Source organism: Anopheles nili, chromosome 2, assembly GCF_943737925.1.
Source record: "Anopheles nili chromosome 2, idAnoNiliSN_F5_01, whole genome shotgun sequence".
NCBI classification, from domain to species: Eukaryota; Metazoa; Arthropoda; class Insecta; order Diptera; family Culicidae; genus Anopheles; species Anopheles nili.
Window position 1 is genome coordinate 77,407,625 of NC_071291.1, and position 14,607 is coordinate 77,422,231.

The following is a 14,607-nucleotide window of genomic DNA, read 5'->3' on the forward strand; positions in this document are numbered from 1 at the left end:
GCTCTTCTTAAAGTATTATCGCCTCAGAAAAGATGTTCAAAGCCGCTTGGTAGGAAGTTCATTAAAATACCTTTAATGCTGATAGGGAACTCATTTTCGGTAACGGCACGGAATTTGGTAGAGCCTCCCAATAGTATGGCAATGGCGGCGTAATCACTAACGGAACCATCAAGCAATGCAATTGAGCTTCCCATACTGCTTGGGCTAGAAATGAACAGAAGCAATGTGAAGCAAAGACTGGAACGAGAGAGCACTGCAAACATCCAGCAGAACAAAATGTGTATAACGCAGTGAAATATGAAATGAACAGATACATACTATTGAGTGGTATAAGCGCATAAGTTGTTGTTGAGTTTATGTTTGTAAATTATGTGTTGTTCTCTAGGAAAAGATTAGATACTTGACCGTTTGTGTTTCTTGTTACCCTAAGAATTTCCATCAGGGAGAGTCCGCAGCAAGTCCTGACCACACCCATCCATCCATCTTCGTAACGTGCAATTGGAGCACGTGTTGACTATTTTCGAGAAACAAATAGACACTATATCTCCAGATGTAGACGAATTATCTTCCATCATATCCCACTTTACCGTGTACTGATGACCACACACGCCCAATCTTTGTGTCCTAATTACTCTTGTTCTGCGGGGACAGATGGATGGATGGACGAAACGATCGGTAGCGTTTGTTAGAAGTACATAGAATCATATCAAATTAGACATTTGTAGCATAATTTCTAATCTCGGAGTCGATCCACAACGATACTATGAAACACACGCATTTTCGTAAGCAACATCTTATACAAACCGACATGATCGACGCAGCTACAGAAGCTGCGAATGATCGGTCTGTAAATATCTTCATTCTTGTCCTTACTTCACACATCGTGGTGTCCCTCGTTTGCCAAGCGAAGGAAGAGCATCTGAGAGGAACGGTACCTTCAACTAAAGAATTAGAAGTAAATATACAACCGCGAACCGTTCCGATAGGAAGGATCGGGCGATCGGGAAGGATGTTGTCTAGAGTCGCCATGTGGAGCGCATCCGTTCGCCCCAAGATTCCGTATGTGTTTTTGTGTGTAAGTGTACATGCTCTTTATTGTGGTAGAAAAGAAAGGCTAGCAAGCAGTTGAGGAACAAGGATATGGTCCGCGAGTTGAACAATTACTAAGACAGTAGATGGCATCAGTTGGCTTAGCGTATGTCAATGGAAATCCAAAGCTGTACTTATATCATAGAGCTGGAAAAACGAATGAGACGGTGTTTTGGTGAAAAGAAAACACAAGAATGATGCTGGTTTGGTTTTATTAGCAATACTGTGCGTGTTGTGAATACAATGTTCCGTAGATGTAAAGACACTCTTATAAAATTGTAATATTTGGAAATAAATCTCTCCAAAAGCAAAACATGGACATTAGGATTGATCTATTCGCTAGCAAGGGTGTATGAATGGCAAGCAAAATCACTTTCTCTATCAAAAAACACCTTGAAGCCAGTCACAACCTATTCGAGGTCAGTTTAGTAAATATCGGACATTCCCCTCCCAAGTCACTAATGAGTACGAAAATGTGATTTCGAGCGGTTACTATTAGGCGAAGGAATGTTTGTTGTTGTGATCGGATAGTAGTACCAGCGGGCTACATAAAGCTAGATGTTGAAAACAAACTCGTTCGTAATGTTACGCGATTAGAAGTGGAATCAATTTTCTGATTGAAAACAAAAACAAAACCGAAACATCACACATTTGTAATCAAACTTAAAGCAATTAAAACTGTATGTAATAGCAAACTGACAACCGGTAGGGACAGGAAAGTGCGAGGAACGATAAGTCGAGCATTAAAAAGAACGACTTTTAAAGAATCTTTTTTCTCTTTACATTTTACGGAAACTCACACACATACACACACCGGCTGAAGCAAGCAACACCATAATAAACATTATACTATTGTTGATCAGACAATTTTGCGAATTTTCCTATTGCGAAAAATCAGAGCCACTAACAGCAACTCACTCTTCACTTTTCGCAGCAAGAAGAGAGAAAGCCAATTTGGGTGGAAGAAGGCATTTAGCAAGGGAAAGAAACTTACTTATCTAGATGAAAGTCGAAAGGGCCTGCCAAAGGTCTACCACGAAAAATCAAAATAAATCGAAATGTATCATACGTAACCTGTTTGCGCTCGAATAAGCTGTACTATGTCCGAAATCAGGTGGGGGCTGTAGTTGTTGTGATGCTTTCAAATTTCCTTTCCGCTAGCAATTCCAAACTGTAATGCATAATTGAATTGGCTTAAATCGTTTCGCAAATCAACATCACACATAAAAAACTTAAATCCTTGTGAAGCCGCTCGGTCCATCTTTTGACGTGCATTCCAGCGGAATGTGCGAGCCTGCTAATGAAGTTATCAAATAGCTTCCATCCCTCGTGGACCTACGTGACATATGCACATGCTTTTTTTGTAACATTACAATCGAACCATTTTCCGGCGTGGAAAATTATTCATACAACTCTAATTAGTTCACGTTTTGATTGAATTAAATGCATCACTGAATCGCCGCCGGCTTCCCATTCAGCTGAGGCCGATCGAATCGAATGGTTAATTTTCTGTTTTCAACATCATCTGGCTGCAGAGTTTTGTATGTAAGCACACAAATCCTCCCACGATCTATCAATAGACAGCAAACCATTGAAATGTGAGCCAGTATTAGTTACTTTGAAGCAAAATTAAGCAGCAGTGAGCTACGCTACGTTGTTGCTTTAACATTCCAATACGACCTTGCTAAAATTCGCCAAAGGCTAGAAGAGAGAGATGCGGTGAAAATTTCTAGCCCACGGGGTTCATGAATAGTTCATGAAGTGTATAATCAAACCCTCTAGGTTTCAAAATTCCCTTGAGACGGAGTTTCGCTGGAAGTGGATTTTAATAAGCATAAAGCTGATTAAATCGATGATCGATTTTATCGCTTGGGACAACCGACCGCGCGGTTTAAGCTGGAATATCCGCCCCGTAAACAGACCAGGCTTGTTCTCAAAATTACTGAATTTTGCTCGGAAATTTATCGAATCAGCGGGCCGCAAATTTTCATCCACGATGACGAACCTTTGAACAGAATCGTGCCCGATAACGGTAGCCGTTCCAGCACCCGTATTAACCGGCTCTAAATCGACGACTTAACGAAAGGTTAGCAAGTTCGTGGAGAAAAGACGATGATGATATTTTAACTCCAACATCCTTATCATGGAGAAATGCCTGAAACTACCTACAAACAGGCAGCAGAGCCGGATCTTTCTTGGATATGTAAATTTAAAGCTGAGACCTGCTTCCTATGTTGTAAAACTGCCCTGCTAAGAGACATTTACTCGTCGACTTACTCTTTTCAATCAGAAGGGTGAGTGAATGATCTGACCTCGCCAAGCTTAAGCGTAGATCAACTTCAAGAAGCAGAGCAATGGAGCTCCTTACCGGCAGTATATCTTTAGTGAGTGATTCAACCCTTCGTTTATCGCGATGCAATCCAGAGTCTCATTTCCATTTAGGATGGCTTGCAATCTAAATCCGCGTACTATTTCGCACCATTCGGTCTTATTTGATTCATGCCACTCGACAATTCACCTTTCGATCCGGCCGAAGCTACTGCTGTGCCACAGGAGCTTCTACTGGACTGGCTGGCTTCCGCAAATCGATACATCGTCCATTGCTCGATTGCATCCGGTGCTTCAGCTGATTGGATTTCCATTATCGGCAGGTATCGATGGCCGGCCAGAAAAGCGCAAGGATACACGGTACAGGCGGAGGGGTGATGAGTAAATGTATCCTTCCCATACGTATCTCGTTCTTGTCCGGTCGCACGGGAATCTTTTTCGGATCGGCTAATACATCTTGTCGTGGGATAGCCCATGAAAGTATCCTGCCATGCCATAATCGAAAATTGACGCCATTTTACTTCATCCTTCCAGCGGTGCTCTTGGTATTTGTATCCCAGATCAGGGTTTACTTAGAGATTTTATCCACCCGCACAGCTAGGCTGTGCATAATGTAGCAACAAATCGTTTCGGCTTCGATCCCATGAATTTATTTACCTGCGTTACTGATTCAGCTTCCGTACCAAGAGACGGTATTGAGCGGATGTTCCCGTAGGTCAACATTGAACTCTGGGCCAGTGATAAAATATTTCTTTTCCAACCAATTTTCGGCCAGTGTGAGTACTTTCAATTTAGTTCAAACAGCTATTCTTAACTCCAAATACAATACCTTGAACATCCACGTAAGCGGATTCAACCATATCGAAAGCCAGCTTCCGTGTTTCGTTTTCAAAAATTGACTTTTAGTACACGTACCCAAATGTTTGCCTCAAATTCAAACAAACCGACAGTACTGCAACATAAAAATAACATAAGCACCTGCATCAACTCGCCTGAGGGCCCCACCGGACCGTGGGAGGCTCATTTGGCTCATCTCGCAAAAGGGGAATGATTTATGCCGTTTTGAAGAGGACCCCATCGTATGTTACGCTTTTTGTTCTGCACTTTCGAAAGCAAGCTTTTCAATTATTCTTTTCCGTGTTTTTTCACCCCGCAACCAATGCAGCTCGCGTTTCAGTTTTTATTTTCCGGAGCTCCCAGAGAAAAAGCTCTCGCCTGCGCACGGCATGAAACGAATGCAAACAAAACACTTTAGCCTCGGATGTACGTCCCGATGCGAGATACGTGGGTTCAGTTTTTCGGCCAGTAATTAAACTTCCATTCGTTTCCCATGCGTGCACGGCAGGACACACCGGAGTTGGTTTTGTTCTGGGGAGATGTTCATGCAATCATACCCACGCCGTCGTTGTTGCGATCGCGTTAGGATTGTATTTTTGGCCCGTCTATTTTACGGCTCAATTCTTCATTCATTATTTATTTTTAATTACCCCCGTACCGGTGATTTCCACAAACTTTGTATAATTATATCCCGCTTCTCGGTGAATCTCTCACCAAATCGGCTGTTTTGCACCGGTCTGGACACGTCTGAACCGTCAGATCGCTGCCCGAACGTTGTGTTCTTGTGGTGCAGCTCGCGAATCACGCAAAGCAAGATTAATGGGATTTTATTTTCCCCATGCGTGACGAGTGCGTTGTCCGTCAACGTGCGTGGTTTCGTTCTCCAGCTACACTGGTACCTTACACCTCTCTCCCGGTGGTTGGGCACCTGTTTTCTTCTGAAAATCCTCCATCGAACTAAACCCGCGTGATGGAGCGATGGAGCTTTTAAATGTTTGCATCCGAAACGCAACAACACCGACCCCGTTGTCGTGGGTCAGTTTCGAGATCGTCCCCGAGTCGCTCGATTGCTCGCCACCATAAAACGATCAGATCCTTCAAGATTTCGGTGGCCGCTGACCGTGGGTACACAACGTTTCGGTAAAATCATGGCAAAATGTAAATAAATAAATGCATCGGTCGAGCGAGCCGGAACCAAATTGAATTAATTACGAATCACTGAAGCAATTGGAGCCAGCTTTAGTGTTAAACGATTTCCCTCGTTTGCTTTTATTGACCACCCCGCGGGCAGAGGCTGCGGGGAAGGCGGGCGAGAAGGGGACGTTCAGTGGGGCGGATCGGGAACGGCAAGCCGGGGATTGGAAAAATCTCGAGCAGAAAGTGCGATTGCGGGACATCGGTGGCGGTCCGATGGCGGATCACTTTTGATTAGGCCAATTTACGGCCAATGCACCGTCGCTGGAGGCCAAGTGGGACGCGAATTTGGGGAAAGAAGCATAAAAACCCATACCCATGCACACGAGGCCACCATGGAGTGGACCTTCTTTTGGCCTCTTTTTTTGTGCCGCATTTCATTTAGATCCGATGGAGTTTATCGCGATTTTCTCCACTAGTCCGTCGAACCGTGGTGCTCTTTTATATGGTACTTTTCCCTCGTCAACTGATTTTTTTTATTACACTGGTGAGGTATATTTTTAAACCATCTTTGGCGTAGTGAGGAACGTCGAAGCGTGCCACTTACTGAGCGTAATTTATATGTTGTAAAAATGGATCAGTTACGAAATATGGTTTGCACAAACTTAACCAGCTGCAGGCACGTAACACGTGAAGTGGTCAAGTCATCTAGGGCAGAGGATTTTCGAGCACTGTAAAGGTACTCGAAATCAAAGTTTGTCGAAACGGAAAAGCAACAAATACACACGAAACACATATGAAAACCTGCGTTTTCATGGTAACAACAAGTCGTGAGCCAAAGTGAGGTAAAACAGTCCACACCAGTTAACAAGCATTGACCTCGGTCCAAAGCCGGTCGAGTGCTCTCCACCCGGAAAAGCAGCAGAACGTGTTGTATAAATGTTTTATCATTATTTAATTTATTCAATGATTAATGTATTGGCAGATGATGCCAGTATTGCGCATTCAAGCTCCGGTTAATGTGTTCTTTCGCAAAGACGTGACAAAAAATAAATAAAAAAGACCATAACGCGACAGTCGCGCGAAGGGCAGCATTTTTCCATGTTTAACCGCGCCTGCTGTCGTGTTTTGCCATTCTGTGGGTGATATATTTCATTTTGATTTTACCTCACTGGTGGTGCCATTATTTACTGAGCTGAAATCTCCGAAAAACGAGCTCTTTGATGCCGGAAAAGGACATGCAGGAACGCCAAGTGGATTTTGCTAATTGCCTTATAAATGTCCTCGCCTGAAGCAATGCTTTACGCCAGGTTTTCGCAACATAGCTACACGGATGATATGCATCATTTATTAAGTTGTAGCAATCGAATTAAAGAGAGCTTTGTGCGCATTTTCGGGTATCTTCTAGGAACGCCGGGCTAGGGAAAACTCTTCACAGACACACCCACGAAGAGCAACGCACCTTCGTTAGATGAATATTTCATGCACCGAAAGCGCTATTAAAAGGGTTTTAAAGAATTGCACCTCACAAACGGTGCTCGGCGTCGTCTGCGAGGAAAGCGCATTTTTCACGAACTCAACGGTTCACCCGGTGCGGCGAAATACGTGATGAAAAAGGATACAATGGTGCTCTCGAACAAAGAGACCCCGCTCGAGCACCGAGTTGATGGAGCGTCATCAACACTGCCATTATTATCATCAGCAACAACAACAGCACCAGCAACATCAGCGTCATTGGCGGAGGGAAAACTGCAAGCGCTAAATGGCATCAGCCCTAGGTGCGGAAAACAGCGAGAGAGACGCAAACACAAACAGCGCAAATCAGGGGCAAGCGTCCCGGGTAGGAATAAATAATACCACATTTAAATGAAGTAATGAAAAATTAAGGACGACCGGACGGTGGTGCTAGTGAGCGCTGGAAGATAAGCAGGGATCAGAAAAGCTTCGTGCCGACCCGAGAGCACCGTGGATGGCAAGTGCCCTGGAATTCGCTGAAAGACAAATGCGCCCTCGTGGAAGATGATACCCAAGTCGGGGGTGAAAGTTTATGGACATCGTTTAGATCGGGCATCTGAGCTCCTCGTAAAGGTGTGAACGAGTTTACGGAGCGTGGATTATTTTTTGCTTCACATCTCAACACTCCGTCTGCTACCGAGTATTCGTGTTTGAATCAGATAAAATTAAAACTAGTTCATGTTGTTGAAAGTAATTTCCAAAATTCTATTTTAAATGCTTCAGCCAAACATCCGAAAAGTGTTTTTTCGATACGATTATAAAAATGTAAGCAGAACGAAAATCTAATAAATTATTTTAAATTAACAATTTAACTTGTAATTGTGCATTTCTTAGTAAAAAGAAACTCACATATGTAACGCTCACATGACAAAGCTCTGACGTTGTAAATGTTATTTTTCTGACCAAATCAAACCACAAACCTCGCCAACTTGCATCCACCCCAATGAATAGCTAGTGTCGTTCGATGGAGAAAAGCAGGAACGCTATTCTTCCGGTTTTCTGCAGCAGTAGTAGTGCTTACCAGGATACCACTGTGCCATGGTTTCGCGGTCTGACGCCGAATCAGCCCGGGAACGCGCGGAGGCTAGGAAACAAACGGCAAATACACCGATTTCCCGACTGCCAATACGACCCGTTGCCTTCCCCGATCATTCTGTACCCTTTCGCGGATACAGGATCAACTACTGCTTCCGGCGGAGCGGTTTGTAGCCACAAGGAACACGATGAACGTTTCCTTGGCGCCGAACGGATGACAAATGACAGAAGCTTTTCGTTTTAACTTTCAACCACAACATTTTTCTTCGGGCAACCAGTTCCGCTACCTACTGATGGGCGCATTTTCTGGCACTTTGAACAACAACTCGCGAATTATTTCAAATTCTCCATTCGTTCGCTTCGATATGCATCGCAAAAGCAAAACAATGCGAGTGCTAATCGGCCGGAATTTGCTTCATTGGTGGAAATTTCTAATTGAAATAGACGCATAAGATTACCAGCGGATAAAGCGTCACGAGCTTTTAAGCCTCGTCAACTGTAAGCTTATCACAGGGATTCCAATTCCAAGCGAACGGAAATACTTTTTTTCTCGTCGTGCCCTTGAAAGAGAAATGAAAAAAATGCGAATAAAGTACATTCCACCCTCCGTTTGCGACCGCGGGCAAAAGCATTTAAGCTGCGTATGAGCTCGTCTGGTGGTAAAATTGATTTAACAATAATACCGTTTCTTACCGTCTGTCGATCTCGCCGCCAGGAAACAGCTACAAAATCAGGTTATTTTTCCTCTTCCCCTCACTTGACACGAATGGGGGTGAAACTTGCGAGACCAATGTACTTATGTGAGGCAGAAAAACTTCGCATAGATAGGCAAGCTTTGTCATGTTGATTCCCTGAGGTTTTCCCGACGATGAGGAGGCCTCTCGCTGAAAGAGGAACGCCCCAGCCGGACGGGGAATCCTCCCGGGATTCACGGCGTTCCAGTTCCATCGTATACAACGCGCATTATTGGCACAGATTGGCCCGTTTCGCCCGAGTCCCATAAATGCTCTCTCTCATTCTACATCTTTTTCTCATTCTCTCGGTCTCTTGAAAATCCAACAATACGAACAGCGTTTTCCCCTGGGCAAGCTATTTCACTTCGGTCTAAGCTGAAGCTAACGAACCGCTCAGGCCCTAGCTGGGTCAGAGCAGAGGCTGGATTAAGGCTGGTCTAAGCACGGAAAATGATGCGATAAAAAGTCCCCGAGGAAATTAAATTTTATGGATTTTCATATTAAAACAATATCTCAAAAGATGTACTACACTTAGCGGAAGTCATGTTCGCAGCTCGCTGTTGCCTCCAACAAATCAAAGACCACACTTTTGGTCACACGGAAACGATGCACCGATTGTTCAAGGCGATCATTTCCTTGATCCCTCTTGAGTGTACAAATAAAAGAAGCATTTCTTTCGGCTCTCTTTGTACCCTACACGGGAAGGCTTTGAACTGAGTGTGAACCGAAGTAATCCTTGCTCATCATGCGCTACCTTTACTTGATGTTCTTAATGGAAGGAAAATGTGTTTCATTACATCAACCGAGCCGCTGTAAGGGTTTCGGGTCGCGAACCATCTTCAGCTCTGGTGTCGCATCATAGAGAGCGTGCATAAATTACACCACCTGGTCACCTGCCTCGCTCTGCCATCCTTGGAAAGCCCACCGAATGGGAATGTTCAGTTGTTTCCCGACCATTTCGTTGCCGCGTGTCTGCGCCTAAACGCCACCAAAATGGTCACAAAACGTGATCGCGTTACGGTTAAAGCGAATGGTGCAACGGGTAGTCATCGGAATCGATATCGCATCTCCATAATCGCGCCTCCTGAAACGTGCCTGTCTGAAGTTCGGGAGCTGGAAAAATCCCCGAGCCCCATTATTGACATCTGTAGCGGTTTCGAAATGGTGGAGCTTTTGCACGACCTTCCGCGGGCCGCTCTGTGCTTTATCTTCATCTTTCACCCAAAAGCTTTCCCGAATTTTATTTCCAGAATACGCCAACGGTCACGAAAAAAATCCCAAGTACAAGGGGAAACGTGGAAAAGAAAACACCAAATCCGCTTTAGAACAAGTGCGAAAGAGACGACAAACCGGGAGAATGAGCAAGTGATACTCGGTCGCAAAATGAAACCGATCGGGGTGGTTATTGGAATGGAGGTTTACTTTTTTTTGCCCCTCTCGCCACAACTCAGCTAAGGCTTTGAGTATTATGGCTCTGCCCGTTCTCACTGACATCATCTTGTTTTTTTTTTTGGTTGCCCCGGTGGTGGGAAATAAAGCAGCCGGATTCAGCACGTGTCGCCTATCGGCGATTTCATCCGACGGATTGGAATACATATTCATGATAGATAATCATAATAATTCCTGGCACATCAATAACCGTCAATATTCCGGTCGGTCGTGTTAATTCTTTTTCGTCCTTAGCCTCGACATCGCCTGGACAGTATTTTGAATAATTTTAAGCATGCTGCGGAAATATCATCACTATACATTCTGAAATAAATGAGAACGGTAAGCTTAGCTATTCCTCAGCTAGAAAACGGGGGAAGCAAATGAATCAAATAAATGCCAACGTGTGCTTTTAAATCTCCTTTCCTTGTTAATTTTTTGTAAAGCAAGTCACATAGTGACCATTTCGAAGTTGTAATGAAAAAATGGAAAGGCATAAGGCATAGTATAAAGTTGGCTAGTTGGCCAGTGGCTGGATATGAATAATTCCAACGCTTTCACACGCCCTCCGTCGCATGCAGCAGAAAAAATAACAGCCTACAAAGCTACTATGTTCCACGATGCTAGAAAAAAAAACCTGCAAACATAAGCTAAAAAGGCACAAGCTCAACACGATTTCGGGCTACTGCGACCAGCTCATTAGCCGAAACTGGAGCACTGCACCTTCTGCAATCTGTTTTAGTCCGACACAGTGAGCCCATTTTCGTTGAAGGGCAGTTATTTTCAATTTGTTGTGCCTCGTCACAGGAAAATGGAATAACCAGGCACATAATCCTTGCTCACAGTATTTCGCCGAGGCACATAAATAAAATTTAAAAGCGAGAAAGGCATAAGCACCCTTTTGAAAGACGCCGGCGTGCAGATGTGCTAATGTGACGTAGGAACACTCGTAGTATACATAAAAGTGCTACCGCCAGGGTCACCCACGACTACTTCTTCTAAATTGTCTGACATCAAGCACACATAATGCCAGATCCCAAGCGGGCATCGAAACATACGGTCAATACCCAACGTAAGAGGCTGAGAACGTGCAGTGCGATAGCACATAAACTAATAGCAGCATGCGCCACAAGAAGGCGGGAACAGTGACCCGCAATGACTGATAAAATTTTTATTTATTTGTGTCACTGGAAATTCTACACTCAGAGCACGATTGAACAAACTGATGCCAAGTTAAGGCATCCAAATGGAGTATGTAGAGTTGCAAAGTTCCCTAATTCCTTAATCTGGTGCAACGATTCCCTAAGCTGATGCATCATAGCTAAGGCATTCGAATGACGGAAGTAGAGTTGAAAAATTTCTAAATGCAATTTCGTCATCCCCTGCCATTGTAGTTACGAATGATATCTCATATCAATTCAACGCAGCTTGACGTTTTGACTAGAGAACATATAAAACATTTCAACACTATTATTACACAACTTTTACACAAAGCCAGACTGAAATACTCTTATTCGGATCGTTAATAAAAAAAAGCAATAGTGTTAACTTTAGATCAACTATATTGCACTGGCCCAACGTGAACTGTAACACTGAAAGTTAGCCCCAGAAAGGCTTCTTGTGCTCCTTCTTGATGAGAACAGTGAACGGCACGGGCTTCTCGACGTAGACGGGCTCCTTCACGTACACCGTGTAGGGCTTATCAACATGAACTGTGTATGGCTTCGGGACCTCGACGTATTCCTTCTGGTAGACTGGAACATGCACCGGGACCTTCACTTCCACCGGGTACGGACGGTCAACGTGGACTGGGACCTTCTTCTCGACGTACACTGGGACCTTTTTCTCGACGACGACCGGGACCTTCTTCTCAACCTCGACTGGGTAGGGCACCTTCACTTCATACGGGACACGCTTCTCGACCTCCACTGGGTACGGCACAGGGACCTTCTTAGTGATCACCTGCTTAACCTCTTTCTCAACGTGGTCGTTACCGTAGTATCCGTGAGATTGATGATTTTCCTTCTCAACATGATCATTGCCGTAGTATCCGTGCGATTGATGATGCTCCTTCTCTACGTGATCGTTGCCGTAGTATCCTTGCGATTGATGATGATCATAGCCGTACGTCTCGTAGGACTCCTCCTGTGCAGATCCCAGCTCCCACAGACCACGCTTATCCTTCTTGGAATTGTCGACTGCCGCCGCACTGGCAAGAGCCAGGGCCATAGAAAACACAACGAACACCTAGGAACAAGTTTTCCGATCAAATCGTTCCCTAGAGTTCAGCTGAACACAGACTTACCTTCATGTTTGCCTACTAATATTTGGTGTCTACCGTCTACGTGCTGGAACGAGCGATCACAACCGAATGATGCTTGAATCCACTCGGCCGGGTGTCTTTTATACCATCCCCGATACATCAAAGTGGTCTCTTCTTAGTTCCGTTTTAAAGTTTGAAACTCTTCAATACCATGCTAGCGTTTAATACAGTTACGGCACATTTTCGCCTCGAGTTCATCTGATTTGCACAATTAGCCGCCCCTCTACACCACTATTTCACCTCTGCTGGAGCTCCTGATGGGGCCAACTTTGATTTACTTTGGCTTATTTTCCACCAGATAGAGAAAATTGGCGAGAAAGGAAAAGTTTATCGCACCCATCGCCTAAGCCCATATGGCACCATCATGGCGGAAAACGCATCCGACCGAGCCCAATTGATGCGGCTTGGGGAAAGAATTGACCGATATTGGGCTTTTCCATCGGGGTCGCTGATGCGTTGACATAAAAGCCTTACCTAATATTTCGGCTAGGCAAGCACGCTTGCACCGTCAGGTAACTTACTGTACCGTTGCGGGTCGTGCAACTCTGTGAACTTCCATCCATCTTACTGCATTACGTAGATACAACAGTCTCGTAACGATGATTCAAAAGCGTACATCTAAACCACCTACTTCTTCCGATTATTTGACTTACGCTTGTTGCCTGATCCCATACCCGTAAGTTGAGGCACATAAGGCAGCATCACCATCAAGGCCAAGGCCACAAGGGCATTTATGCTCGGTTTGGCAGGCCGTTTATTATATTTTCAAGCTGCATATTTTTTATACAAACACTATTTTTTTCTTTAGGTCCCTATTATCCACATTTTATTCAAAAAAAGTTTACAAAAAATCAAACAAATAATAAAATGAGACAATAATTCCGAGCTCAAGAAATACTTTTATTTGGAAAATATTTTGCAATAAACTTTTCAGTTTTAATATCCACTATGTTTTGCCAAAACATCGTACAAAGTTTAATCTTCTTTTATTGATAATATGTTTCACTCTCATTCACACATGTATTAAAATCCGGAGTTGAAAAATTTACAAGCTATTTGACCGTAAGTGCCTATGGCAGCGAGGCACCTGACTCTCAATCTTTAAGATGCGACAAATTACCAAAAAATCATTAAAATTGAAAGTAACTGAATTTTCAAACAATTACTGAAAATAATGTAAATAATGGCATCTAGGTTACTAAATTTACCGATCAGAATTGTAAAACATATTACAAAACTCAGAACAAAAATTGAAGTTTTTTTGTTGAAGATGTTTATTCATATCTTAACCCCATAAAGGCTTCTTGTGCTCCTTCTTGATGAGAACAGAGTACGGTACTGGCTTCTCAACATAGACAGGTTCCTTCACGTACACCGTGTAGGGCTTCTTAACATGAACTGCGTATGGCTTCGGGACCTCGACGTACTCCTTCTGGTAGACTGGAACATGCACTGGGACCTTCACTTCCACGGGGTAAGGACGGTCAACGTGGACTGGGACCTTCTTCTCGACGTACACTGGGACCTTCTTCTCGACGACGACCGGGACGTTCTTCTCAACTTCAACTGGATAGGGCACCTTCACCTCGTATGGAACATGCTTTTCGACCTCCACTGGGTACGGTACTGGTACCTTCTTGGTGATCACCTGCTTAACCTCCTTCTCAACGTGGTCATTGCCGTAGTATCCGTGAGATTGATGATGATCATATCCATACGTCTCGTAGGACTCCTCCTGCGTGGATGCCAGTTCCCACAAACCGCGCTTGTCCTTCTTAGACTCGTCGACTGCCGCCGCGCTGGCAATAGCCAGGGCCATGGTGAAAACAACGAACGCCTGGAAAAGCATGTGCTGCTATTGAAACTCCGGTCGATCTCGTTAATAGTTAAAGCTTTCCGTTACCTTCATGTCTGCCTACTTCTTGAATGTACTGCACGACTGAGGATCCTCAACTGAATGATGATCTACGGCCGAAGACGACGTTTTATATCGTTTGAGTCAGTGTCTGGCGAAGAAATGCATTTTTGTTCTCTTCTTTTCCTTTTTTATACATGCAGTTGCCATTGAGGCAACGTTCGAGCTCAATGGCGTGCGACTCATTGCATGAGTGCAACAAGCTATACAATACGGATTTTCGCGACTTCGAAGCTGTTTATATGATACTATGACTAGAAATAAAGCAC

General features: G+C 44.1%; 1 protein-coding gene across 1 annotated transcript; it reads right to left on the reverse strand.

Annotated features, from left to right (window-relative positions):
- Positions 1–11,699: 11,699 nt before the first annotated feature.
- Positions 11,700–14,370, reverse strand: LOC128730217 (uncharacterized). The gene is made up of 5 exons (XM_053823249.1): positions 14,327–14,370; positions 13,714–14,260; positions 13,055–13,085; positions 12,945–12,990; positions 11,700–12,347 (listed from the first exon to the last, which is right to left on the reverse strand). The coding sequence occupies exons 1-5, from the start codon at positions 14,330–14,332 to the stop codon at positions 11,700–11,702; spliced, it is 1,278 nt and encodes a 425-aa protein (XP_053679224.1). The 5' UTR covers positions 14,333–14,370.
- Positions 14,371–14,607: the final 237 nt, after the last annotated feature.

What these genes read in the sequence shown, in the direction of transcription:
- LOC128730217 (XM_053823249.1), bottom strand. An exon ending in AAGTCAAATAATCGGAAGAA is followed by an intron (nt 12,991 to 13,054) that starts GTAGGTGGTTTA and finishes TACGTAATGCAG; the next exon opens with TAAGATGGATGGAAGTTCAC. An exon ending in GCACGACCCGCAACGGTACA is followed by an intron (nt 12,348 to 12,944) that starts GTAAGTTACCTG and finishes ACTTGTTCCTAG; the next exon opens with GTGTTCGTTGTGTTTTCTAT.